Source organism: Kwoniella newhampshirensis, chromosome 6, assembly GCF_039105145.1.
Source record: "Kwoniella newhampshirensis strain CBS 13917 chromosome 6, whole genome shotgun sequence".
In the NCBI taxonomy this organism is placed as follows: Eukaryota; Fungi; Basidiomycota; class Tremellomycetes; order Tremellales; family Cryptococcaceae; genus Kwoniella; species Kwoniella newhampshirensis.
In genome coordinates, this window is record NC_089960.1 from 53,815 (window position 1) to 80,769 (window position 26,955).

At 51.0% G+C, this 26,955-nt stretch overlaps 11 protein-coding genes across 11 annotated transcripts; 4 read left to right on the plus strand and 7 right to left on the minus strand.

The window, feature by feature from the left end:
• Nucleotides 1–443: 443 nt before the first annotated feature.
• On the minus strand, nt 444–2,361 carry IAR55_003224 (uncharacterized protein; the record flags this gene model as incomplete). Its single annotated transcript, XM_066946332.1, has 8 exons — nt 444–630; nt 704–848; nt 909–1,348; nt 1,404–1,512; nt 1,567–1,894; nt 2,022–2,141; nt 2,206–2,217; nt 2,344–2,361. 8 exons carry the CDS (start codon nt 2,359–2,361, stop codon nt 444–446), a joined length of 1,359 nt encoding a protein of 452 aa, XP_066802724.1.
• Nucleotides 2,362–2,835: 474 nt separating this feature from the next.
• Nucleotides 2,836–4,532, plus strand: IAR55_003225 (uncharacterized protein; the record flags this gene model as incomplete). The annotated part of the gene is made up of 6 exons (XM_066946333.1): nt 2,836–2,893; nt 2,954–3,003; nt 3,122–3,266; nt 3,332–3,444; nt 3,572–3,746; nt 3,940–4,532. 6 exons carry the CDS (start codon nt 2,836–2,838, stop codon nt 4,530–4,532), a joined length of 1,134 nt encoding a protein of 377 aa, XP_066802725.1.
• Nucleotides 4,533–4,765: 233 nt separating this feature from the next.
• On the minus strand, nt 4,766–7,223 carry IAR55_003226 (uncharacterized protein; the record flags this gene model as incomplete). The annotated part of the gene is made up of 10 exons (XM_066946334.1): nt 4,766–4,875; nt 4,951–5,102; nt 5,167–5,189; nt 5,256–5,818; nt 5,889–5,966; nt 6,037–6,205; nt 6,345–6,666; nt 6,744–6,900; nt 6,987–7,086; nt 7,149–7,223. 10 exons carry the CDS (start codon nt 7,221–7,223, stop codon nt 4,766–4,768), a joined length of 1,749 nt encoding a protein of 582 aa, XP_066802726.1.
• Nucleotides 7,224–9,501: 2,278 nt separating this feature from the next.
• IAR55_003227 (uncharacterized protein) lies at nt 9,502–10,748 on the minus strand (the record flags this gene model as incomplete). The annotated part of the gene is made up of 6 exons (XM_066946335.1): nt 9,502–9,524; nt 9,611–9,702; nt 9,832–9,961; nt 10,155–10,264; nt 10,367–10,409; nt 10,535–10,748. 6 exons carry the CDS (start codon nt 10,746–10,748, stop codon nt 9,502–9,504), a joined length of 612 nt encoding a protein of 203 aa, XP_066802727.1.
• A 2,814-nt stretch (nt 10,749–13,562) lies between these two features.
• On the plus strand, nt 13,563–15,015 carry IAR55_003228 (uncharacterized protein; the record flags this gene model as incomplete). Its single annotated transcript, XM_066946336.1, has 3 exons — nt 13,563–14,585; nt 14,657–14,929; nt 14,983–15,015. The coding sequence occupies 3 exons, from the start codon at nt 13,563–13,565 to the stop codon at nt 15,013–15,015; spliced, it is 1,329 nt and encodes a 442-aa protein (XP_066802728.1).
• A 768-nt stretch (nt 15,016–15,783) lies between these two features.
• Nucleotides 15,784–16,874, minus strand: IAR55_003229 (magnesium-dependent phosphatase-1; the record flags this gene model as incomplete). Its single annotated transcript, XM_066946337.1, has 8 exons — nt 15,784–15,930; nt 16,000–16,061; nt 16,138–16,153; nt 16,226–16,307; nt 16,365–16,472; nt 16,539–16,597; nt 16,670–16,697; nt 16,765–16,874. 8 exons carry the CDS (start codon nt 16,872–16,874, stop codon nt 15,784–15,786), a joined length of 612 nt encoding a protein of 203 aa, XP_066802729.1.
• A 440-nt stretch (nt 16,875–17,314) lies between these two features.
• Nucleotides 17,315–17,966, plus strand: IAR55_003230 (uncharacterized protein; the record flags this gene model as incomplete). The annotated part of the gene is made up of 4 exons (XM_066946338.1): nt 17,315–17,339; nt 17,397–17,437; nt 17,500–17,676; nt 17,748–17,966. The coding sequence occupies 4 exons, from the start codon at nt 17,315–17,317 to the stop codon at nt 17,964–17,966; spliced, it is 462 nt and encodes a 153-aa protein (XP_066802730.1).
• A 246-nt stretch (nt 17,967–18,212) lies between these two features.
• On the minus strand, nt 18,213–18,586 carry IAR55_003231 (uncharacterized protein; the record flags this gene model as incomplete). The annotated part of the gene is made up of 3 exons (XM_066946339.1): nt 18,213–18,278; nt 18,346–18,408; nt 18,497–18,586. 3 exons carry the CDS (start codon nt 18,584–18,586, stop codon nt 18,213–18,215), a joined length of 219 nt encoding a protein of 72 aa, XP_066802731.1.
• A 120-nt stretch (nt 18,587–18,706) lies between these two features.
• Nucleotides 18,707–20,501, minus strand: IAR55_003232 (uncharacterized protein; the record flags this gene model as incomplete). Its single annotated transcript, XM_066946340.1, has 6 exons — nt 18,707–18,871; nt 18,966–19,211; nt 19,345–19,404; nt 19,462–19,763; nt 19,838–20,231; nt 20,385–20,501. The coding sequence occupies 6 exons, from the start codon at nt 20,499–20,501 to the stop codon at nt 18,707–18,709; spliced, it is 1,284 nt and encodes a 427-aa protein (XP_066802732.1).
• A 280-nt stretch (nt 20,502–20,781) lies between these two features.
• On the plus strand, nt 20,782–23,194 carry IAR55_003233 (uncharacterized protein; the record flags this gene model as incomplete). Its single annotated transcript, XM_066946341.1, has 7 exons — nt 20,782–20,942; nt 21,058–21,123; nt 21,192–21,750; nt 21,869–22,433; nt 22,510–22,747; nt 22,816–22,960; nt 23,054–23,194. The coding sequence occupies 7 exons, from the start codon at nt 20,782–20,784 to the stop codon at nt 23,192–23,194; spliced, it is 1,875 nt and encodes a 624-aa protein (XP_066802733.1).
• A 248-nt stretch (nt 23,195–23,442) lies between these two features.
• IAR55_003234 (uncharacterized protein) lies at nt 23,443–26,134 on the minus strand (the record flags this gene model as incomplete). The annotated part of the gene is made up of 3 exons (XM_066946342.1): nt 23,443–23,875; nt 24,038–24,288; nt 24,455–26,134. The coding sequence occupies 3 exons, from the start codon at nt 26,132–26,134 to the stop codon at nt 23,443–23,445; spliced, it is 2,364 nt and encodes a 787-aa protein (XP_066802734.1).
• Between the last annotated feature and the right edge of the window lie 821 nt (nt 26,135–26,955).

The window sequence follows — 26,955 nt, forward strand, 5'->3', positions numbered from 1 at the left end:
TATACGCAGAGCGAGGGGAAGGGGGATGCTGCTTTCATCGGAAAAGTGGAGGTGAACATGAGGGGTATCCACCGGTCCCATTCTCCGAAAGATGTCGGAAATCAAGGCTATCTTCAAGGTGTGGCGTGGCCCATCTCGTCTGTGCCCGTGGGGTCTCTTCCCTGACAAATCCACATGTCTGATCGAGCAAGGAGATGTTAGGAGAGCATGGTTTCCGTCAAAGATACATATCGGTCCAATCTCTTCTTTTTCATACCTTACTGCATGGGATCGTCGCTGCAGCAAGGGAGACCCGGCTCACCTGTCCGATCATACTGTGATCTACTACGCTGGTAGAATCTGGTCATAGCGCTTTCAGTCCTGGAGAATTGCGTGACACAGTGCATACATGACTGAGGAATAATCTACACAAACCCGACTGCACCGATGACATCACTACCCGCTCATGCCTCGACCTCGACCTCTCTCTTCTTCAATACCAGCTTCTCACCCTTGACCCTCTGCCAGACATCAAACACATCCTCGACGACCGTCTCAAAGTGTGATGTCGCGTCGTACGATTTGGTGATGAAGATGTTGTCGTTGGTTCCAGGAGAGGTGGGGGCGTAGAGTGGAGTGATGGAGATGAATCTAGAGGGTCAAATGATTAGGCCTCGTGTACTCCGGGAACGCTGTGGTCAACAGCGGTATATTGACAACTCACTTGTCCACGACATTGCCGAGGAGCTGAAGACCGGGCAAAATCTCTCGTTCGGGAACGCTAGTTTCGACGATAGTGGAGACAATGGCGATCCAAACGTTAGGAGCAGCAACGTTATGAGCAGAAGATACAGCAGCGATGTAAATGTCTACGTGCATTGTTCGTCAGCATTACTGAACCGAAATCCTAGCGTTGTCAGAGTGCTCACCATTCTTTCTGCCGACCTGGTTTTGAGGGATGATGATCTGCGCCGAGTCCGAGTCGTCCGTTCCCGGGATAGGGTGCTTCAAGATACAGATAGCTCGGATGACCTTGCCTGTCTCAATAACCCTCATCTTCCCACCCTCGGGCTCGTCCTTGCCCGCACCGAAGTAACTGGGATCTCCGATCACCCTCTTCGCCTTGACGGTCTCGCCTCCACTTGTCACACCGGTGAAGTAACCAGTGTCTGGGTCAACGTTGACCGACTCGATCTGCTTATCCAGCATGTATGTTCCGCCGTAGATGGCCGACAGTCGAGCGAAAGCTTGTGGCAGCTCGCCGAGACCGTAAAGAGGGTAAATGTAAGGAGATTTGCCGTATCGAGCCATGGACGCGGTGTAGAGGATAATTCTGTCGATGGTCTGACGGGCCGGCTTGGTGATATAGCTGTGACAACGAGGATCAGGTTTTGCCTTAGCCACAATTAAATGCAGCCACTCACTCATCGTCAAGCCAGAGCGCCATGGCGTGACCAATAAAGTCCTGTGTTCCAGCTTCCAGTCCGAACTTGGTGTACACCTCCTTCATAGAAACCTTGTTGACGTCAAGACCTGTACATCTGCATCAGCACAATCACTCGACGCATCTATACCGAGAAGACTCACCCTGGTGTGTTGCCGGGTCCGCCTCCTTCCAGTTTTGCAAATAGAGGAAGAAGTTCCTCGCCCGCCTTTTCTCAAACAGTCCCATCAAGGGACTCCTGACAGCCTCCATCTCCGTACTTGGGACCTTGGAGATCCGACCATCTCGATAGACATATGATCCTGCAATGACCTTAAATTCGAGATATCGAATGACATCGGTGTGAACGAGCATTCGAGTCAACTCGCCTGAGGAAAGGATGAATTTTGGGATCAGGTCGACGGCGTAATCTCTGTCTCGACCGAGCTGAAGGCTCTCTGGCGGAGGGGAGTTGCGGAATTGTTGATAAAGCTACAGAGATGTAGCAGTCAGCAGAAACATCCGGCAGCTTAGGCTTGTCGACTTCTCGGAACCCCAGCCATCCCGAGCTCCCAGTTCTCTTCATCAATCGCAAACCCCATTCTCTCAACCAACTCACTTGGGTCAAGTTCAGACTCGCACTGGCTCCTCCATAGTAATCGTTCCTATCCATGTGGAGGACCTTTTGTCCATCGACAGAGAGAAGACCCGAAAGGATACATTCGGTGAGGCCTGTGCCCTATAGGCGATGAGATTGGGTCAGCCGTGCCAGCTGGCCAAAGAATGATAGCGAGGCAACTCACCAAGACGATAACCTGTTGCAATGCGAGATTCAAGTGAGTTAGCATTCGCGTCGACTTTCGCGTCGCGCCACCGATCTGTGGGATCCCAGAGAGGAGGTGCTGGACGATCATACATGAGGATGGACAGCAGGTACTCACGTCGTATTCCTCATCCATCGTGTGTGATTGACGGGTACTGTGTTGATCGGTGATATGTGAGTGGTATGCAGAGTGTGATTCACTGCAAGAATGCAAGAACGAGTGTGTATGTGAATTGATAGATATATGGGATGGGATTTGGAGACTCACCCGGTCCACGCACGAGCCGGTGACGCAACAGGACGCAACAGGACGCAGGCAGAGTCTTCACCGTAGAGCATAATTCCGATATCGCCGATCAGTGTGGCATCCCGTCTAATGAACCGCGCGTGTCCCGTGCAAAGTCAGTTTATTATCAAAGTACTCTCGACATTCATCATCGTCATTGATCTTGTCCTTGTTCGTCCTGATATAATACACAAGAACATAAGCCTCCAAACACAGCACAGCAGATAGCGACGAACACTTCCGCCTAGCTCGCTGCATTTCAGAGTCGTGAACTGAGAAGGGCAAGACCTTCACTGTTCCCGTTACCAGATCCACCTCGCAATCATGTCCCATCTAGCTGCGCCAGAACTGGACCCAGATGAGCTCGAGGAGGAGGCCTTTGGTGAGTGTTGGAGCTGCGCTAGGTCGCAATCTGCTTTGACTGATCAAACCGTGTCCCCAGATTCCTCCTCTCAAGCATCATCAACCCAAACTTCTACTCTGACGTGGATCGTGAGTCTTTCACACAGACAGCACTGGCATCGCCCCGTGCCCGCTTCACCCATCTCTGCTTGACCTTACGTGCAGCTGTGTGGCGGGAAGCTGATCACCCTGCTTGCTGCCTTTGCAGAATTGGTACACCTCATTGCCCGGTCACGACTACTTTTGTGAGGTCCATGAAGAGTTCATCGAGGACGATTTCAACTTGACGGGGTTGCAGGCGATGGTCCCGTTCTGGAAAGAAGCGTTGGAGATGGTATTGGATGTTGAGCCAGGTGAGCATGTATAGATAATGAAGCATGTACTGGTGTACTTGGCTGACGTGTATGTGGTATGGTAGAGGAAGACTCTTCCAAAATCCCGGACGTCTCTATTGTTGAATCTTCTGCTGAACTGCTATATGGTTTGGTCCATCAACGGTTCATCCTTACCAAAACCGGGTTGTCATGTATGGTAAGCTCCATCCCAATCTAAGCATCCCCTGCGACATCTCTTCCCAGATATCTGTCATGTTCCCATACACTCGACTGGTCGGCATACGCTAGTGTCTGCTTTGCTGACATTTCTTTTCGTCCTCTAGGTCGAGAAATACGAAGCGGGTCATTTCGGCGCTTGTCCTCGAGTCTTCTGCCATGCTACGCCGGTTTTACCATGTGGTCGAGCGGACATGCCAGGAATCGACACTGTCAAGCTTTATTGTCCCAATTGCGGAGACATTTACACACCGCCCAGTAGCAAATATTCTGGTGTGGATGGTGAGTTATTTTCTACTCAATCATCCATTCATCAGAAACGTCTCGAGAAGAACAAGAAGTCCGCCGACAAACGGTTGGGATGAGATCGTTATAATCCTTTGCACTCTTGTCCTTGATCTTTCATTGTCATGACCGCCTCTTGCATTGATCCTTTGATCCAAGCTGATCTTTCGGATTGATTGCTCACCCGTAGGTGCATTTTTCGGTACAACATTCGCTCCTCTCTTCTTCCAGACATATCCCGAACTTCACGCAGCTCCATTTTTCGCTACCAATCCACCTTCCACGGCTCCGGCCCATTCCTCATCGATGCCGGTGGGCGGTCCAACGTTCACGAACCCTGATCCGCATGGAGGCCAGAAACCTGCCTTGGGCCGCGTGTATGTCCCTAGGATATATGGATTCAAAGTCTCCGAGAGAGCGAGGAGCGGACCAAGGATGAAGTGGATGAGGGAGAGACCTGAAAGGTGGGACGAACTGGACAACGTGGATTGGAAGGGCAGATGGAAGGATGGTTCGACGACGGGTGACAAGGGCATGGAAGACGAAGATGAAGATATGCAACAGGGGGAAGTGAAGAGGGGTGCTTTGTTCGACGATGAAGATGAGGCGGAGGAGGATGAGGAAGAGGAAGAGGAAGAGGAAGATGCGCCAACACAAGCGGCGGCAACGACGACAATGGCTGGGTCAGCCAATGAGTCCCGTGGCGGGGGAGCCGTTCATGCTGTGAAGACCAGTGTAGGAGCAGGATTGAGTGGACCACCAGGTCCAACAGGCAGACGGTGACGTGTGTATGACATTGCAGGGTATGTACAACGTACTGTATTCGGGTGTAATGAGCAGTCAAGCCTGCAAGTCCACCATGTATGATTTCACTTTCACGTCTCGTCTGCACTGGTAATGATCTGGACGTCACCGTGCAGGGCCACCCGCAGTGACGAAAGTGATGGCGTATAGGAGCAGTGATCCAGTCGAGTGAGGCGTGGGAAGATCCAGGAGTCTTACAAAGGCGACAGTGCTTAATGCAGACTATCGCCGTTGACGTTCTCAGTTGTCGTCTCGCCGATTTGTTCTGCGCTTGGCATCGGGTCATCCTTCTTTCGGGCGAACCAACTTATATCCCAACCATCTGCGAGGTTTGAGCATGTCAGTGTCGTAAACCAAAGCGAGATGACTTTGCGGCGAGTTACAAGATGACACCTACACATCCCTTGGAGGGCAGAACCAATAGACGGCAAGGGAAGGAAGTAGGTTTCTTCTGGCAATGTTTTAGCGTGAGGGATCCGCATGATCCAAGCGGGTCCAGCTAGGTCCGGAGGCTCCAGTTGAACGAATGATCCACCGAGAGAGAAAACACTGGTATGTGCCATAACGGGTGAGGTCGTGCATGGAAGTTTATCTGGCGTCCACGGTTACTCACTTGAACCCCAACGAACGAAACATCTACGTCGATATAACAATTGCATCAGCGAAAGAGGCAAGAACACATGTGCGCTTGGACATGCTCACCTGTAGTACATCGTCTGATTTGGAAACAGTTGTCGTTCCACCCTGTGGGTCAAAGACTTTTCTCCAAAGTTTGATCTCTTTTCTGTTCACATAGAACACCGGGCTCGCCAAGTCTGATATCTTCTCTTCTTCGCCTCCATTGCGGGAGGATCCAGACCTGGACGAGCCAGCCCCGTTTGAAGATACCGCGTCTTCTGCCTCCGTGGCATCCCCTCCGTCCAGCTCTGCTTCAGATCTGGGTTTCCAGATTGGTGCCTCGACTGAGGCACCCATAAATGGGTACAGGTTCTCGACCAGCTCTTCTGGGAGCTGCATTTGTCGACAGTTCAAGGTCAAGCATTTCTCCATCGCTTCCCAAAAGGCTTGACAATGACTCGACGCAGAAGACCTGTCACACAGTCGACTTTGATTAGGGATCACCTCAAGCGCGTCGGCGAGAGCGCTCTGAGCAATGTGGAGGCGAACAGAAAGCGTTCTCGGAACGGACGATTGGGAGGAGGATGCGCTCGTGGAGTGTCTAGGTGGAAGAGCTTCCACCAGAGACTGAGCGAGAGCGTGTTCACCTGTTTTTGGGTGTTGCCATCAGCTTGCAATGGCTGTGATGGTTGATGACACAAGTCCCTCTTGACTCACCGATGACCATCTGGATAGCATACGGATATTTATCCTTCAGACTAGATTCGTCCCAACAAGCCTGTTCAAACGCCATTTCTGTGAGAAGGTGAGTCGCCCATGTGTCAGCACTGGCAACAGAGACTGCCTATCTTGGGCGATCACGTACGCTTTACACAACCCCCCGCATTACCTGTCCACCCTGATTCTTCCTCGTTCAGACATAGCAGGGCGAATGCAGCATCCAGAGGCGAATCGTTCCCCACCTCTTCCAGAGGTTTCTTCATTTTGAAACGAAGGTCGTTGACCAGGTTCTCGGACACGCCGAAGGGTTTTGCCTGCAGAGGTCGGGTCAAAATCAGCTCTGCCAGCAGATACGGTCATCCTCCATTTGCTTGCACTGCAGCTCGCTCTCTAGAAGAATCGAGCAGGCATCACGGCGTGCCCCACAACCTCGGAGTATCTTATTGTACGCACCAGACTAGCTTGCAGATGATCTTTCCCCGGACCACCGGCATACATCAATCTTCGATTGACTTTGGCCTCGATCTCCATCGTTATCGCCAAATCTCTCAAAATCGCAAACTCCTTCTCCACTTCTTCCGAAGGACCTCCTTCTCTCCGCCGTTCCCCTACTCCTAAGTTCTCAATTCGATTGATCGCATCTCTTGCTTCGAGCCAGAAGATGTATTGCGACAGGTTTGTGTGAAGGACTCGGATGATAACGTTGGCGCAGAACGTCTCACGGTTCCCGGTCAGGGGAGACCATGATGGGAAGGTGGGGGGAACGTGGGAGAAGCTTGACAAGGAAGGCGCGATATGTATTAGCGACCGAAAAGTCTCGAATTGGCCAGCATATCCGACTCGGTTACTTACTGAAACTCGATCTCATCCTGTATCAGTTGACTCATTGCCATCGGTTCGTTTCTGATCGTGAACAGTTTGCCAGACCAATAATCGAAACCCGCCTCGACCGTGTTCTTCAGATCGACATAAGAGAACGGTTGATGAGCAAGACCAAGAATCTGGCGAGCTGATCAAGGTGATGGAGTTAGCTAAAGAGGGATCGGTATGCGCTCGGACGGTGGAGGGTGCGCTTTGTTACCGGGATAGACTTACCACCGAGATGGGCGAGGTAGGAGTATCTTCCCGTCAGCTTGTTCCTTGACACGGCAGGTATATCGCTCGCATGAGGTCGAGACAGATGAGGTTCATTCGACTGAAGAGGAACTGTTTCAGGTCGATCGCGCCTTTCCAAACGGTCAGGTGGAATGCGCTCACCTTTCCAAGCTCTTGGAACCAAGCGGGGAACGGACCCACCAGCTCAATGTGATCTTGAGCGTTGGCTGGTCTCATTGGTGATTTCATACGATGACTCTGCGTGGGCTGCCTGACCTCTCTTCCGATCGGTCAAATTGGAAAAGGATGATAGATGAAACCGGACCAAGTCAACTACAATCGGGATGTTCCTAACGAGTATTCTAGTCGTGACTCTTTTGTAATAGAAACAGTAAAACCCAATCTAGTATCAGCGGATAGGGTTTTGTAGTCCTGATTAGAAAATCCGTTCGCATGATATGTGTTCAATTTCATATCGACGTGGATGGTCTGATTTCGCCACGTGGTTCCGTGTTTCAGAACGGACTCACCGGCTCGACCAGATCAACGATCCACTCTCTCTCTCTCCTATCCTCAATCATTCAAGGTCAGGCGACCAAAATGCCCGAACTCACCTCAGAGCAAGCATGGAAATCCTCACAATCAGCTGTGGGTCTTAGGATCAACAAGTGTTCCGGCGACTTTTCGAAGGGCCGACTCAGCCGTCTCTTCCGGAAATACACCTTCAGGCGTCGAGTCGCTCTCGATCTGCCAAGCTCGACTCAAATGATGACGATCACCGATCCGATGATCTTCCCTCTGTCTTAGGACCCAGGATCGTTCCGGTCGTCCCGACTCCCAAGATCCCCATCGATCTCACTTGCTCTGTCTCTCTCAGTCCCATGCTCTGTACCGGTTCATCTGGCTCTACTTCGTCTTCCTGCTCGGATGAAGATGAACCCGTAAACGTGTCTTTTCGAACCCCTTCCTGGCTATAAGTAATCAACGGAGAGTCTATACGTCACGAAAACTCTCCGAGGTCTTTCGCTCCACCCTCGACTACGATGACGGAAAAATACAACGACATCCGGTCGTCGTCAAGATCGCCAACATGGGACCTTTCCCCACAAGCGTTCGTTCCAGTGACAAGATATTGAGTCAACAGGAAGTTCTACTCCGCGCATCTCACGAGCGACCTATCGAAGACACCTCCAATCGATTCAGGGCGGTGCCGTTCCCTATCATTATGGTACCTTTGTTTTGCAAAACAGGCTGTCCGGAACTCGGTTGTATCAAACACAGGCTTTTGCGACCGTCCGGGAAGACGTAGGGGACAGTATCATGAAAGGATCCAGGGAATACTTTTGTCAGACAGACTCTTCAGTATGCAGGTGTGTGCATCGTTCTGGTCCAGGTCAAAAAGACCGACGAGTATCGGCGCTCCTAAGGATTCGGCTCATCGTTCTCGCAGGCAACGGATACTAGTGGCCTCACAATTACTCCAAGAGCACTTTCACATCATCCCAACCAACCTCTGCCCTCGACACGTTGTTATCCGTCGTAACGGGGGAGCCTTGGCCATAATAGACATCACTCAATCGGGGAATGCAGGTGGAATGAAAAGAAAAAAGAGGGACTTGGAAATTGTTTGCGGTCGACAAAACGACTTCGCGCTTCTGTTGAGCGAATTGTGAGTGTGATATACCACGGACCACGGACCACGAAAGTATTCTGTGACGAAACGAACGCCGATGCGTTGTACCTGGTCTGTCTCGGTGAACTCCAACAGAAGGCTGACCAAGCACTGATCTCTCCTGAGACTGCAGCCCGGTTGATAGAAGGAAAGCGTCGGCTTAAAGCCCTCACCCGCCCCTGGATCCCTCAAGTCCACTCACACTCTCAAGAGCGGGCACAATAAGTGTTGGGGACATTCCCCCGGGCGGTCAATGTTCAATTGCTCCTAGGTTCCGTGTCAAGTGCGATGGCGAGGGTGACAAAGGCAATCGATCGAAGAGCTCAAGGTGACTGTCAAGTGAGTCCACTTGATGCTGATTTTAATCTCTTGATTGAGTTGTGTCTAACGAGTCTACCATCGGGAGAGGCAGACCTCGTCGCTCAGAGGTCAAGGAGTCGCGCGTGAGTGATTGGCATTCCTGCAAATGTTCGTTATGAAACTTACGTGATTCCACAGGAGCAACTCGAGCAGTACACGTATGATCGAGACCAGCCGACCGGCGATAGATTAGCAGGCTTACTCAGGGATATAATCTGTTATGATACAGTCTATCAAGATCGTAGTCGTCGCTCAACGAAGAGCAATAGAAGCCGAGACATCCAAGTATGAGCCAATAAAAATGACTTATCTGTCGCTTTACTATGTAATCTTAATATCGGGTCTATCTGAAAGCGCGATTTGGCTCTCTTTTTTGTGTGACCTCAATGACACAAATCCAAAGTCGATACGTGAGCATGAGATGTGAGTATATAATGCAATCAAATAATACCTGGTACTGTCAACTCCACTGTCAAAGCCCCATCAATGTGTCCTAGCCTTGGCGCCTGGCGAAAGTGCAACAAGCGTATCAGCGATGTCAATCTGTGCGCTACGACATATCCAGAGGCGAGATGTGTGGGAATATGCTCACCGTCGACATACATATTCCGCGTCGCAGAAGGTAGCTTTGCGACCATCCCATCCAGTTCTTTGGTGAGTCTGACCTGACATCCAAGTCGAGATCTGTGATACGGGTGCGGCAAGATCATCAGGACATGTTCGAAAGTGGATGAGGCCATCTCAGGCCCCAAGGGAGGATTGGGCGTACACCGCACGCCCCTGATAAAGTCGCGGAAAGGTGGACACACTCACGTATCTTCCAGCCCGAACGCGAGATCTAACATGTCGTTCTCCTCGTCGTCAGGTTCGGGCAAGAGATCGTAATGTTCAGGGGAGATGATAACGTGACATGTAGAACAAGCGACCGAGCCTTCGCATGCGCCTAGAACATACAAAACAAGAGAGTCAGCGAAGGGCGTCCCATGTCCCATGATGTACGATTGGGAGACAGATAGAAGGGTTAGATCATCGACTGATTTTCGTTGCGTGAGAGCCCAGTCAAGGATATGGTATGACCGTAGGGTTTCATGACTCGGACAACGATCACGTTCTTTCTATGGACAGAACCGACTTACCTTCTAGATCCACATCGTACTCATGTGCCAGACTCAACAGATCATCCCCCTCATTCCCCTCGATAGTCTTCACATCGTTTCCCTTGGAATCCTGAAATGTGATCTTGATGCTGCGCACACCACAAGTCGACATGATCAGCTTGAAATCCAGTCAAAGATATGTCCAGGTGTACCATCGTTGGGTGTATGAGTTACTGATAGATGACACTCACCCTGTGCCAGGTGCTGGTCTTGTGATTTCCCCATGTTGACGAGCTTTGATGAGAAGAAAAAACGACAGATAAGTAAGTATGTGTGAAAAATGTGTGATACGAAGCGTTAATGAGGAAATTGATTGATCGATCTCGAGAGAAGGAAGGAGAAGGAAATGGATGACATACGGAAAGTAGAATGTATTCCTCTCTTCTGACCAAATGCCCCAGTGATGAGATTAGAACGGTTCGGAGATCGGCAGGACGGAGATGATTTTTGGGTAGAGAGGGAAGTTGTGAATTGTCGTAAACCGCGAGAAGGGTTCGGGTTTGGTTGGTGCGTGTTTCTCGTCGCTACATTACTGGCGACTCGAGCGGCGAGTGATCGGACAGGCCGTGACATGGTATATGCGAAGGGTCTGTCTTGAAAAGGTCGTCGGTCGGCTGGCGATCACGAGAACAGAAAGTAGGGAAAGCCCGTGCTATGATGATTGTTGTCGACGCAGTTATCATTTACTCTATGATTGTTGATAGAATGAATTGTATGACTCACTTACTTTTCCTGGCAAACACCTCGTGGAGATGGTACCTCATCTCCGACTGACTTTGGAATTGACCTCGCTCTCCTGACTTGACTTGTTTGCCACCAGGTGAGCCCGTCACTCGTCATCGGCGTGTGCATACTCACGATCACAGGATGTGTGCATATGGTCTGTACAGTAGGTTGCTCGGTCTGTACACCCATACATGCTGTTCATAGTGTGCTTCCCTACAAGTCGAGTGATCCTGAGGCCTTTACGACCTGATCATCTCAATCTGTTACAGTACGAACTGGACGATCTTTTTCCTATTCCAGTGGATGCGGGCAAAGCAGAAGCTTTTGGCGGGACATTGCTAGAAGATGCCGGTCTATCAAAAGAGCCCAACCCAATCGTCAAACTTCCCATGCGTCAGACCTTATCGAGGGAGCGCCAGACACCTTCTTCGATCTCATTGTCGTCGTCGTCGTAGACAAATGTGTCATCCGGCTCCTGGGAATGGACACCGAAGACAGATCAGCACACTCCAAGCCTGGTTGAGGTCTGTGCCAGGAAACCAGATCACATACCCCTAGGGTTCTCGACCAGCTTGTGTCTGACTCCAAGGAGTTATCGCCCCGATGGAAATGGGTCGGAGCAGCCGCCCGAACAGGGTTCCGTCTAGTTGATGGCTGTCACACAGAAATGCAAGTGTGTAAGCTCATTGCGCTTAGGTAATCAAGCTGAAAACATCACTCACGGCCGAAGACGTCGACTTTCGCCTTGAGGCTGCAGGCGATACTACTGTTAGCCTACTTTGATGTGAAACACCGAGCGGTACAATCTCAGCCCCGTACTCACTGTTGTTGTCCAAGAGGGCAGATAAGCGGTCCCCTCGAAGGTCGGGGGAAAGCATGACTGCTTCATCTGACAAGTCACTGTTGTCTCCTTCTGCATCCTCTAACCAGAAGATCTCGCCCGACTGAGACGAGCCATCATTTCCTAGTGATGCTGTTCTGTTACCGCGATCGATCTGACTTGCAGTAGTGAGATGACTTACCTGACTCATACCCCCTTCGGATTGAGCTGTGCATCCATCCAGAAAAGTCGATTTGTACACCGTGCTCCTTTATGTAACATCTCTCTATCAGAAACGCAGTCGATGCTAATTGTGAATCCAACTCAACTCACCAGTGGCTCGACTTGTGTGGGTGCTGGCACAATGTCCAACTCGCTCGAGACAGAGAGCCCGTCGATGCTCCGAAGGGGTGGCAGAGTGAGCGCATTGATGGACAGTCCACTGAGGAGTGCCTCAAAGCTGACGTCCCTCTTCCTGTCTTGTTGGTCGAAATGGTGGATAGCTCGACATGCGATTATACCACCTCCAACAGGGATCTCCATGACGGTTGAGGTGACGATACTGGAGAGCACTGCTAGTCGTCATTGGTTCAAAACGACTTGTTCAATGATCTTCGTCACGGGGAAATGTCACTCAAATGATCAAAACGATACCAATGCCATGGTCAAGAATTCGATCGACTCACTTGACAGAGCATTTTGATCCACTTGGCATCATCCAAGTTGGACACAACTTTGAGAGCTGCTTCCCGTCTCTCAACCCTCTTCCCGTCATCCTCCACATCCACAACCGTCTTCACTATCTCTACCAGCCTCAAGACAATGGTTCCGTTGAGACTGACCCAATCGGCGAATTTGGCCCACTGAGAATCCGACAGACTGGACCTCGTCTTCTGTTCGAAGACGATCAGTCTCTTACCGGTGTTCCCAATATGTCGAACGCAATATACAAAATCGGGAATGCCGACGTTTTCAGAGGGACGATCCCTTGGTGGACGATCAACGAAGGTGACCTCACTGTCGTGCTCCTCGATCCTATTGATCAATTCGTGGCTGACACTCAATCGGTGGTCTCGTAGAATCGAGTGGAACAAGAAAAGGCAAGTTTTCCAGGAACGCCTTCGTCGACAGCAGCTCCAAGCAAAGAAAGTGCTCGTGGCCAAAAAGAGGGATCTATTTCAAACCTCTGCCTCTCCGTTGATCAAGTGATTTGATACCGGTCTCTCTGTTCTGCAACTTTCCAACTTTTACATGTGCGATAATGATCTTTTCGGTCTCGTTGCTCAGATTTTCTCATTCGTCCCATCTTCCTTCAGTTCCATGTACATATACCATGCATGTCTTGACATCCCGATTATTGTAAGAGCGCAAAAGCGTATCTCAACTCCCGCAACTGCACAGAAACACACATCGAATGGGTCCTTTAGGGCTGCGTTGATGAACGACCCACACAGACACATGTCGGACCGACGGGGGAAGAGAAAATGGGGTTACTGGATCATTTCAATCCCTGTTGCCGTTACCCCTTGAAACGTTCAACACCAATTACTCATTGTTGAGCCGGACACGCACTGATCGACTTCCATATACCCATATGTATTCAATCATCGCAACATTATTCACTGCTCCTTCGCGTTTCTATCTCAAGATCTACTGGATCATCCAGTCGACATACACTCGCGACTCCATCCCAAAACTTGGTCGGCTTGTCATCTCAAACGTCACCACTGCTCTAGATTCGTCTCGCCCGATACAGATAGAAACACATTGATCTTCAGAGTGAGTAAGCTTTACAGTAGGCCACTTGGGTCCCAGATTGACTGTTACGGGACAGCTCTCATATGTCTAACAACAAGCTTTCCGATCTCCCCCCTATCGATCTCACTCATCACAACCAGGATGAAATCTCTACCGCCTCCGTGAACCCCGATAAAATTGATTCTCCCTTGGCATGGAAAGCTGAGATGACAATCGAGGAACTTTTCTGTGGGATACCCAAACCCATCGTAGAGAAAGCACTGGACAAGCCCTCATTGTCATCCGCTACACGGGGACCGAGCAACACCACTTTCATCGTGCTCCAAGCACTGGGGCGAAACGGTGAAATATCACTGAGAACCGACGAGGACTTGTTGGGGAGGATCATGGAGTGTCACAGGAAGCGCATCAGGAGCGAGGTCCTCGTCAGCGACCGTCTGCGCTTATTCTACCAGAATGGTAGCTCTAACGTTCACTCAGTGCTTGCGCCCGTATTCAGTAGCGAGCAAGACCAGCAGGCCTTTGTTCGACAATTCGTGAATCGCGTCATCAATCATGTTCTTCAAGACAAGTACTTCAACGACCTACCCGAACAACAATCAACCTTCGGGTGGTTTCCTCCACGGCAAGGCAGCTCCATCGACCAAGAAGAAGGTCAAAAACTCTACCGCATGGCATGCGACCGCCCATTGATAAGTTTCGTTGACATTGTCAGCGATCTTCAAGGATTGGCACGCCTGGTTGAGGCCGGTATCCAAGGGGAAGGTCGAAACACGACCTTGAGGCAGCACATCCCTCCCGCCCCTCGTGATCAATGGGATCGCGTCGGTATTCCCGATTTTATCTATGCGGTCAGAGATTATAGAGACACTGGGACGCGGATCGTCGTCTTTGAGCAGAAAACTCAAAGTAGCCTCACGCCCGAGATGTGGAAAAGCTTCTTTCATTGGGTGGTCTACAGCCCGGATATCGTCCTTGGGCTCTTCCTGGTATGCTCTGAGGTTTGGGAAAAGGGGCCCGAGGGTCTCGATGTGTCAAGGGTGCGAACGGTAATGAAGGTCTTTTCAAGTCTGCGAGATCAGAAGTGGGCGAAGATCCTTTGCCAAGTGAGCCATACATCAGATTCTTTAGATATGGTTGGAAACAGTATGAAAGCTGATGTGGTGCTTCAACGCAGGTGATCGAGCAGATGGTACTCAACCAATGCCGTCTTGGTCTGTTGTCCAACCTGGTGACTTCTTTGGTCCTGGAGATGCCGAGGGGGGAGAGCGTGGCGATCAGTCACCCTATTCACCATTTCGACCAGAACAGGGGCAAGCGAGATGTCTCTTTTGAGGAGCTCCTGAGTGGACTGTCTTTGTACGGACTTGCCCTACCACCGTGGGACGGGATTGAGAACATCTGCGCGACGGGTGCTACGGAGACGAGCGAAGAAGACCTCCTCGACCCGGTCAGTACATCGCTGAACAACAGCCTATTGTTGCATGCTAAGTGCGGGCACAGATCGACTGGGATGAAATGGAGGTATTCCATTAGCCGCAGAGCACTCCACGAAAGGACAGTGAGTGGTCCATCAGTCGCAGAAGATGCTTGGAATTGGACTTAGGGGACAGTTCGGTATCCACTCATGCCTCAGACTCCGACGACTACCCTGGTATGTGAGCTCGGTGCGAACCAATTCAGATGTCTGACAATCGGGACATTTCCTTGGCTTTCCAACAGGACGACTCTCGCCTGAGGTGGATGCTGTTAGTGTGAACCATCTTTGGGATCGAAGGGACAGAAGTAGCAACTTACGAGAGACACGGTGCAGCCTGCTATCAGGAAGAACCCCCCTCGGAATGCCGCCGTGGATCCGATCTATTTCGGTTATGATGAAAGCTCTGTCATAGATTCGTCATTGTCAATAACGCGTGCTGTAGGTGTTTACATCTGCTTGGACTGTTATCGTGACTTGACATATCGCGTGAATGTAAGGAGCCCGATGAGAGTTTCGTGCCTGACGATGACTGGGAGGACGAGGAGGAAGAGTATTCTCATTCATCCGACCGGGAGTAAGAATAATTTGGTGCGTTTCACTATTGTCTTTGGGACGCGGTCTTCATCCCATCAAGCTGACAGTCGAGTGGATCTCATGGCCGCTGTTGAGCTGATGTTGGCGTTAGCTGCAGGGTATCAAGCATTGAAGAATCAAATGGTATCAGATCAGCGCTCTCTTCACCAGTCACATCCAAACCTTCCAAGCAGATCAGAACGGGATATGCAGATGACGATACCAAGCCCCTCGAGCGCGGGACATCCTCTTCACATGAGCTGTATCCCTCTCCTCTTCCTCCACGTCGACAACCCTTGATTCCACAACTTCTTGTCCGTCCCGCTACTCGGTACAAGCTGCATTGTGACTCCCAAGGACTCCACCTCGAAATTCCGATGTTCGTCGTCGAAGAAGAGCTGAGAAGCGTTCAGATTCAGCAACGGTACCGGCGACGTTAAGGCTGGAGGCGATCAAAATGGGCGTACCATCTGATCGTACGGTATGCCTGTTTTACGATGTATCTCTTTAAAGTGTCTCAGTTTGGAGCCTGCAAGTGACGGAAAAGGTCAACGACGTTCTGAAACCGGGCATCCACATTGTGCGGAGAAGCTCTTTCGACTGACCCGGATAGATTTCCATCTGTCGAGTCGGCAAAAATCACCATCAGTCTATCGGTCAACCCAGTATCTCAAGTCGAAAACCTTTGCTCACTGTATTGAAGTATGTCACAGCCCTGACATGTTCTCCCTCATCTTCCGAAGGCAAGAGCAACATCCCCAAAGCTTCACGAGCTCTATTCGACCATCTCAGCTCCCACATGATTGCAGAAGTGCGAGAGACAGAGGCTCACAGTTCTGGCGCGCTCGTCCGAGATGCAGCGGCGATATGTATTCTCCTTCGTTTCAGCTCGGCAAGTATGGAAGGGACCTCTCGATAGAACGATAGGTCTTGTCCTCGTCTGAGATTTGGTAGTGTCAGAACTGGTCTAGGGGAAGATCCACGTGTACAATAGGAAATCACCAACCTGTCTACAAGTTTGTTCAGAACGTCGCCTGGTCGTTTCAGTGGCGGTACGATGTGTGTCTGGAAGCGGAGAGAAGCGAAGGGGTCTCCAGTGTTTCAATACATGGAAAGACGCATCACCGCCTAGCTCACGTCTATCCATAGGTCCCAAAGTGTATAACTGTTGGACATAAACACCTCGCAATCAGCATCGATTTCCCGAAGCACGAGTCCCCTGCCAAGCTCACTCGAGATCAAACGCTACGAGGAGGGGGAACGCATCTGGATCTTCGGGTGAGACTGTCTTGTATCCTCCAGGTGGAGACGCAGGCTCGTTACGTGTTGCTTTCCTAGGCATGTCTATGTGTCTATGAGTACGAGTGGGTGGACAATGATAAAGGTAGAGTGACTTTTTCCTTTTGCTTTATCCCTCCACTTGCATTCCGTCATTGCAGCTATAGCGAGTTGGCGATTTCAGCTCAGCTTTCCCACGGTGTCGACAGAATGAGATATCCTATGGTTGCTACCTCCACTTTCTCGGTATCTCTTTACAACTCATTGCCTACGAGTACGTCACTTTGTTACCGGTTTTACCTGCCTCTTCTGGATCACCCCCCTCCCCCCCCCACTCTGCCTCGTTCCCACCGACACACCATACCCACCACCCAGGCTAATCACCTCATCCCCCCTCGGGTTCTGTCACATATAACAGACACAGTTAGACAGAAAGTCCCTCCTGTTGTCTCTTTCTGTCTGTTCATAACTATCCTCAGCGGCATTACCACCATCACAACCATCATGTCCGCGGAAGAAGCTGCGAAACGTGTGTCTTGTTTATGAATTGCACTTGGCATTGCTGACTGTGAATCACCACTCTAAGCCGTCGCCCTAGAGGACAAGGATCCCGAAGAAGAGTATGAGGTGAGTGGATCTAGCCCGGAAGAACCGCTCTCGGCGCAAGTCTCGCTGATTGATGCGTTCAGGAAGAGGACGAGGAGGACGGTGAGGATTTCGACGACGACGACGATGAAGAGTTCGACGACGATGATGAGGACGACGAAGACGAGGAGGATGAAGGGTATGCATCTGGTGAAGATGGAGAGAACGATGTCAAGAGGGATGACAAGGTCCCGGCGGTCGATCTGGGAGCGTGGTACAACGTATGTCAAATATCGATTGGTGACAAGCGGGGAACAAACAGCTAATCTGGGGATTCGAACTCGGACTTCAGACCGACCCGAAAGATCTTGATGAACAAGATGATGGCGAAGATTACGGGAGCCAAGAAGAAGCAGAAGATTACGATGACGATGATGAGACTGTAGAGGACGATGAGGACGAACCGGCAACGGCGACGGCAGCGGCACCGGCGAAGGGTGAAGTTGGAACGAAGAGGAAAGTGGAGGATGAGGATACGGAAGATGTGGAAGCGAAAAAGGTCAAGGCGTGAGACCGAACTGGAACGTGCAAGCGAGGGATATTTTGGCAGTGAAGAAGAAATCGAGGTCAGGTTGTAAGCGAGTATAAATGGATCAACAGCAGACAAGAATGAATAACCGTGGTGCTTGATCGCTACACTTTACTCCTAATTGAACATTCTTGCGACGATTCTCTTAACTGATTTACAAGAATTTCCTCCCTCACACGATAGCATACCACCCCTCGAGGCTCTTTGTCAAAACACTGAATCCTCAGATCACTCCTTCGTCAGAGTGCTCGGATTATGAGACACGTCTTTATCGTTTTGATCCGTGAACAGCACCTACAAACGTTTTCCAACTCAGCCGTAGCCTCAGCCTCATGGTACACAGCGCATACTTGCAACACACTTTTGGAGGATTCTTGACTCCCTTCTCCTCTGCTTCCTCTTTGGTAGTCACGATGTCAGACACCTATCCCAGTTCGTACAGCGGTTCATCTAAGCGTCTTGCAGAGGGAGTTGTACGGCGCCAAGGATGCAATCCGCACGCAGGGACTTACCTCGCCTTCATGTTTCCCACCTCTGAAAGGGGTGTACACTGTATCTCCTACGTTGATGAGCTTGCCTTGCTTATCCTTGATCTCACTCATGTTCTTCTTGATTACCTGCACTCAGATGCATCTGAAGAGAGACGGAATGCACAAAGGTTACTGATTGATCACACGTCGTCTTCGGGGTAAGAACATTACGTATGACGTCACATATCATTATCATTGTACGGGTACTCCTAATGTCCCTTCGATACTTGCTATTGTCCGTGTGACATCTTCGAGGATGACCCATTCTCTCCTCTGTTGGTACAGATGGATCACTTCTTTGATCCATGCATTCCGCATCTCTTTCGGGGGAGATAACCTCTGCGGAGCCGGAGGGTCCTACTCAGATGTACGCGCGTTAGCAATGTAGATCATCCCCCTATGCTCTCCTCCATCTCATTCTGCCTCATTCGTCGAAATGAGACACACCCACCTTCAAGTTCTGTACGATTGTCCGCCAGAATCCTCTCCATCCCCAACCTGCATCTCTCTCCAAAAGACCTTGGACCTCTTCCACCCACTCCTTCTCCCATCCATCGGAGTTTCGTCCCAACCGTTCTATGATCATCTCCTTGACGTCGGATATTGCGTCTTCGACTCGAATCTGCGCAAGACAAAGAGTGTTATATATCGAGAGTAAGGTGGGCGAGGAGAAGAAGTTGTGATTGATCGATATGCACTGTGGTCATCGTCAGTCAGATCACGCTGCTATCGATCAGACCAGGACCAAGCCCTCGAGGGAAAATAGAAAGCCATTGAAAGTGCGAACAGCTGAAGATTGGGGTGGTGGAGGATCTGAATTCCTCACTTACGAAGTCGACGTTGACCACTTGATGATGCCACCCGCTAGGTACGAAGATGACCTCCCCTTCCTAGATATGAACACATCAACTTCGACTCTACTGACATCTTCCACCAAGATGGCTTACCTCCTGCAGAACCTTGATCCCCCCTCCCTGTACTTCCAGTCTTCTCACATCAAACACCAGCTCCCCGTTTTCATCTCTGACAGCTTCTAATCGATCCGGCGGAAACAACCACCATATTTTCCTTCCAACGATATTGGCAGACCACGAGTACGATCCGTACACATCACGATGGAGCGGGGTGTAGGTGAGTGCAGGGCCGAGGTATGTGAATCGGAAGTCTGAGGTGGAAGCCGAGGTGGATTTGGATCTACCTGATGAGGGTGGTCGTGGGGAAGGGGTGTAAGGTGGATTGAGCCAATCGTCTATCCTTTCGGAGAAGTCAAATCAGTCAAGAGTCCAAACACGGGAAGGGGGTCGTTATAGCTACGCAACGCACCTCTCAAACACTCGGGTACTTCGTAGATCTCCTCGACACCCCTACCTTCCCCCTCTATCTCAGCCATCAAATGCCAATCTTTCACATACATCCCTCTCCCTCCCCCACGTCCATCCCCAGCCCCGCCCCCTTCCCACTGATCGAGGACATCGCCCAGAGGGCGCTCGGTCCGCTCGAACTCGGAGTATTGGGGTCGGAGCGTGTTAGCGATGGGGACGACGTGGTGTGCGTAGGGTCGTAGAGCGGAGAGGTTGGGCCGGGATGGTCCGGCTTGATATGAAGAGTAAGAGGAAGAGGAAAAGGCAGGTGCAAGACGAAATTTGTGGGATGCGGGCCAGGTAGAGGTGGTTTTTGACGAGAGGAGGAATGGTGTGTTAGGGATCAGATGGTCGTTCTGTCATACAACGTGTCAGCTCGTTTGAGGAACAGTTTGATGTCATTTTTCATTCGTAGGGAAGCAGTGACCAGAACTTGGAGCGCACCGGGCAATGTCCATCGAAGACTCGCGAAGAAGCAAAGCAAGCAGAATGGGGGCGACTGGACGTACAAGAAATCTGTCGTAAGTCAGCTCATCGTAGGTTGGGTAAGGTCGTGCCGGTATGTTGTCCAGCAGCTGGGAGATCTCATCTTCCTCTCCAGCCGATAGAGGTGTGACGCGGCTCATCGCAATCGTGTATGACGGCGGTGCTCAATCAAGCGAAAAGAGCGTGGGGGATGGCATAGACCTGCTGCTGCCAAAGCATATGAGTTAGCTTGACGCTCGACTGAATTGATATGCATGCGTTTCATAATGGTCAACTACTGAGCGGAGATCGCCGCTGAATGGAAAGGATGTTTTCCGCTAATCATGATCATGTATAGACAGACAATGGACCGATCGAGACTCCTCCTACCATACAAGATCGTCCGTATCCCTCCTCAGCTCATCTTTCACCGACCCGAGTATGTCCTCTCCTCTGCCCAAGCGTGCTTCCACGTTGATCGTAGGCGGTGGACCAGCCGGCTTGGTCTCCCTCAGATATGTCGTCGAGTATGGGGAACGATGGTCCGAGGGCGAAGAGCCGTTATTGGTCGAGATGGAAGCGGAGATAGGTGGCACGTTTCGGTTAGTCACCTCTCCACGTCGTCTCGGATCGATCGGAGTCGAGGAGGATGAAGAAGAGATGTACACAGAAGCTTGGAACAAGTCTCGCAGAGCTGGTTGCTGACTTGTACTGTAGTTGGCGCGGATACGAAAATGCAGAGCTGGTCAGTAGTAAACAGTTGACCTGTTTCTCAGACTTCCGGTGAGTGAGCATCAAGGCTCGCTGTGCTGTGTGTCTTTGATAGCTCAGTCATGTGTTTACACCTTCAGATATCCCCTCGATGCGCCCGATCACCCTTCACTGCCGGACTACGTGAAATATCTCAATTCCTACGTGTCGCACTTCAATCTCACACCTTACATCCACACCGCGACCAAGCTCCTCTCGTTGTCAAAAGTCCCCTCCCCGACCGACGGTTTCAAGCACTCTGCCAAGCTCCAGCTCATAGATTCGATATCCAAACAACCCATTGGCCAACCCATCTGTATCCTCGCCAAGCGCGTTATCATCACAACAGGTCTACATGTCACTCCTAACATACCCATCATCCCAGGCCTCAACTCGAAACCTTCCTCACCGAACGCACCGGAATGGATCCATTCGTCAGAATACAAATCGCGGCCTCAGGTGAGGGATAAAGAGGTGTTGGTGTTGGGGTGCGGAGAGACGGGGATGGATGTGGCGTACGAATCTATCATGGCGCCGAGTAAGAGAGTATGGATGGGGGTGAGGACGGGGTTCTTGTCGTTCCCAAAGGTGTTGAACAACTTTAGGGTGTTCGGGACGACTTTTGATGGAAATCTGCCGATAGATGGGTTGATCACCAACGTGGGTCCGGGCGCCTTCTTCTCTCACTCTCCTCGCCCCTAGTCATGACTGTGACCGTGCTTCTTCCATTCCTTCTCATCAGATCTTCCCAGCTGACAGGCTGTTGTCATCGGTATAGCTCTTCGAAACAGCGTACGTCCATCCGTGGGTCTCCGCCTCCCACATCAGATGGTTCATCTCCGACGCCATTATCAAGCGCGTTCTTTGGTTCTTGACGGGCACTGAAGCAGGATGTAACCAATGGGCCGGTCAACTGCCTCTGGAACGACAAGGCCGCGCATATGTGTTCCTGAACAAGAGTGCGAAAGCGATGCCGTTCATCAATCGACCTTTCTACTCCCTCTCACCCATCCACAAGTTTTTCGCTCACTACATCGAAGACCAGAGTTATACTCAAAATCCGGAGAAGAAGATAGACATCGTTCCTTTCCCGAAAGCGTTCGATGCCCAGACCGGTCAAGCGATCTTTGACCCTCCACCAGAACATAGAAAGAAGGAGACTGCGTGGAAGAGAGAGGTGTGTAAGCCTGATTTGGTGGTGTTTTGTACTGGCTACCAGCAGGAATGGGGTTGGTTGGGCGATGAGGAATATCCGAGAGGACCGGACGAATGTGACATCAGAGGAGTGACAAGTGAGAAGGACTTGAGTGTTGCATTCATTGGTTTTGTGAGGCCGGGTGTTGGTGAGTCATTCCTTCCGCAATAGTATAAGTCTCTTGCATCGAGTGAGATGAGCTTACACTCACCCACCCCTTGTAGGTGCGATTCCGCCAATCGCAGAGATGCAGATCCAACTCTTCTTACGACTTTCTCACAGCAAGATACCCATCCCAACATCCCCAGAGACATATCATCTCTTACATTCTCCGACCTCGCGTATCCAGTACGGTGTGGACCACTCGACGTACATGTCTACCCTTGCGAAAGATATTGGCAGCGCGCCTAGCTTGAAGCAATTATGGAAGGAGTATGGCTGGTTTGTCTTGTTCGTTTATTGGTAAGTACTGGGTCTGTCTTGACAGTCAAGACGTCGATTGTGGATAGGTGGCTCACGATGACGTGCAGTTTCGGGGCAGCGTTCCCTACATTCTACAGATTGACTGGACCGTACAAGTCCGATCAGGCGCAGAAGATCGTGGAGACAGAATTATGGGAGACGATCAAGCGACGTGGTGTCATTGGGAATATCTTCATGGGAGTCATACCGATGGTGAGTGGATGTGATGTCCATCGCTGTCCACTCTGTCGCGACGCAGGTCTTTCCGGGTTGATACTGACCATTATAAATCTGTTTTTTCTGTAGTCGTTCTATGCCCTCGTCAATCTTTCAGCCTACATCTTGGAGATCGTCTGGACTCTCGTAGCCCCTTTGCTGGGTTTACCAGAGACGCCACTCTTTTCGATCGACACAACACAACCAAAGATCAAGATCAAAACCATGTGATCGTTGCTGTTGCGATCGATATGTGCAATACATGCATGAATGGAAAAAAACGTAGAGTATGTATCTACTTGTATGTACAGCATAACATGGACAAGGTATGTGAAAAGTAGAATCGGATCGGATCGTCTCTCAGAGACGATGTCCAGCATTAAAGATCAAAGGATACATGGTGAAACTGATGTACGGAAAATGTGTCATGGCGATGTGTGTTCGGGAGAGGTAAGACGAGAGTAGGGAAGTCTCGCATCTTACAACTTCCTCAATTGCTCAGAAACGATATCGGTCGAACGATCATCTCCTGCCCTCCCTCCCATTCTCACCAATCTGGAATCATCTTCCTCCGCATCCGCTTCATGCCCGCTATCCTCTGCTGTATCGTCATACTCATCACCATCATCACTCAAACCGGCGTTGACAGTCTGAGCAACATGATTCGCAACGGAAGTGAAGACTTTTCCTCGTCCATCACCCACAATCCTTTCCCACGGTGCGGGAGCAGGAGCAGCAACACCAGAACCGGAGGGGTTCGGGTTTGGTCTCACTTTCACCCACCGTTTCCACCAGTCTCCGGTGATTCTCTTGATGTCCTCGTCGAGGCCAAGATAATCGATGTTTCGGACAAAACCTTGCCACGTGATGGTTGAGGATGAAAGGCAATGGTTGATGTAATCCCTATCATGCCTGTGTGGATGGTCAACGGAAGCCTAAGGGTTGTTGAGCCCATCTGAAGAGGGCGTGACGGCGGGAATGGGCCAAGCCTGCAATCAGGTCGCTCAAGCTGGGGGAGACGTGGAGGAGAATCATCGGAACGTCGGAACGTCGGAACGTCGGAAAACCACTCACCAGTACATCCAGTGCAGACAGACAAGGAAACTATCCGGGTCGGGTAACGGCACATAAAGCGCTTTGGGTTGTCCAGGCTGAGTAGGCATTACCTTAGCACCCTTGATGATTGGCGTATCCCAGACAAGCCGTCCCTCTGCGTCTCTCGGGATCGGACCCCTGGAGCGTCCGGCTGGAGAATTGAGAAGGGTGTGGAACATGGTAGATTGGGGTGTGAGATAGTCTCGATGAGCCGGGAAGGAGAGGCATGTCTAGAGGTTACGAGAATGAGTTAGCTCCTATCCTGATCAGATAAAATCCTTCGGAAGCAAGAAAGCAGACTGTGAAAGACGATCGTGAGGTGCAACCATAGCGAAGCGACATGAGCCGAGTGTCTTGTATGCAATAGTCTGCCCATTCATGCCGATTCTTGCTTACCTCGTAGGCCCACTGATCGGGCAAACTTCCCCTTCTCCCCGATGTGTTCGCTCGACCTTCCACAGTGGATGCATGGGACAAATCATTTCCTATGACCGGTGTGATTGATGATCCTGCTCGTGTCTGGATGTTGCTGGTTTGAGGTGTGCGCGCAGAGTGAGCTCGACTGGAGAAATGGGCGGTAGGGGTCGAGGTGGCGTGGTCGCCTGGAGTCATCGATGATTGGTCCTGCGGATCGGTTGATAGGTTCCCATTGGCTGTGTTCTTGACATTCCAAGGAATGACTGCGATAGGATAGTTATAAGCAATCATACATGCGTCCTGTATTCTATACCGAATCTGCTGGAACATGTCACCCGGTGGTCGAGGAGTTGTGGCGAAAAAGGGCATGGAGATGAGATTGAAAAGCTCACTGATGTTTACTTCGGCGGTCGGAGCAGAGTGCCAATAGATTGGAGCCAGCTTGATCAATTGTTTGACGACGAAATCCTTGGGGATCTCATCCAAATTGGCGAGATGAGGATCGGGAACGAACCGCGCTTCACTGGACGGATAAGCAGTCTGAGGTGCAGCCGGAGCCGATTGATGCCATCCTCTCGGAGTCTGTTGTTGTTCGAGAGGTGCCGAAAGGAGTGGTCGAGGTGACGGATACGGGACTTGACGAATACCGGCGGTACGTGGTTGAGGAGTGGGGAGTCCACCTCCGCCGCCGCCAGTACCTCTAGTTTGGGATGCGGCTCTCACGGTCCTTGCGTTGGGAAAAGAAGGTCGATTGCCTCTACGTTGAGACATGGACATGGAACCGAGAGGAGTGGCGATCTGAGAAGAAGCTGGAGATCCACCCGTCGAAGGCCGTTGATCCTCCATAAGTGTCGGAGTGCGAGTCGGACCGCGTTGATCGACAGCGGATGCGATGGGGACAGGCTGAGGTGATTCTTGTTGATTTGCTCTGATGCTGAGCAACGTACGGATGTCGGGCCTGGGTCGAGGGGTAGTCGCCTGAGGAGTGATCGAACCTTCCTGACTTGCACTGTTCTCACTCATCTTGCTTCGGTAATGGCCAGTGTATGTACTGGACAGAAAGGGGGAGTGGATGGGACGTCGAGCAGAAAATGGGGAATCAGAGGCAGATGGCAGAGAAGACCGTGTGGGGACGATCACTGCTTGGGACTGGGCCTGTTCTGCAGGTTGACTGTATGCTAATAAGCGAGGCAAAGAATGCTTGGATCTCGTCTGCTGACCGTCGGCAGATGTATGTATAGGATGTAAGGTTTGACAAGGGGCAGCGGCTGACGAAAGAGGTTGACGAGGTCGATGAGCAGTGGGGTCAATCACGGTGTCAAAACGAAAAGAAGCAAAAGTGAGATCATGCGTGTATATCGGAGTGGAGGATGAGATGTCCGTCGAAGTCGTGTGGGTTCTTGTGTGTTCATGGTGATGATGTGATCGTACCAGCTGATCATCTCGTAGACGCTCGATCACGGTCGACGTCGAGTTGACAGTGTCTGGATCATGATCAGTTTTCCTTTTTGAATTATTTTGCCTCCCGAAAGATTCGGATTCGCAATTCTTTCGCAACGATTCTTCTCTCTCACCCTCCTCTCCAACTCCAACTCTGTCATCTATCATCGACACGTCCGCATCCTCCCTTGATGTCGCTTGATCGGTCGTTGTCAACATGACCAGAAAAAACAAGGGAGGAACAATAAGATAGATCGATCTTCGAGCCACGTGGCGGTCGATCGACCCTGGATCTCTTTCGTCGTTATCTCTTTTGTTCTCTCCTAATTTCTCAACTCGTCCCGTTGCGGTCAGATGCAGCTGGTGTTGTGATTGGGGCGCAGAAGGGCACGGACAGAGCGTCAGATCAATTCCATTCCATCCCACTCCAGAGACCTTCAGGGCAGATCTAGACAGAGGAGGACAAAGAAATGTGCAGAAATCTTCACGTAACTCTTGTCGGTGTCCTGGTGGTAACGCGTGCAAGCGATTTGGGATGTGACTAATCACTTTCGGTGATCAGAGCGTGCAGAGCCCGGTGACCGTCGGTGTTGAGGGTCTTTGATTTGTAAGCCTCGGGCGATGGGGCCGAAGATCTCGGATCTCGGTCAGGAGGATAGCACAATAGCACAATAGGAAGAGAGATGAGAGTGTCGATCCCCGTGCGAAGTCGATGTGTTCTGGCAGACCGTTTTTCTCAAGTCGAGTGGAGGCGAAAGCGTGACTGTCGGTCAACAGCTCAACGAGGGTTTCTGCACCGGCAAACAGATCTGAGGGTCGTCGGAGGCCAAGGCGGTGTTCTCTTGAGAAGACTCCCGAAGAGTCCGCCAGGTAATGGTGATCTGAAGCCGAATTCGGGCGGTATGCTGATCGGAAAAGGGAGACTAGGAAAGCAGAGCGCTGGAGGATTCGGCCAGAACGTTTGCGTTTGGAGATCCAGTCTCACAAGCGCTCATTCAATCCAGTAAGAGGAGACCAACGTGACTTGTATCAGGTTGAGG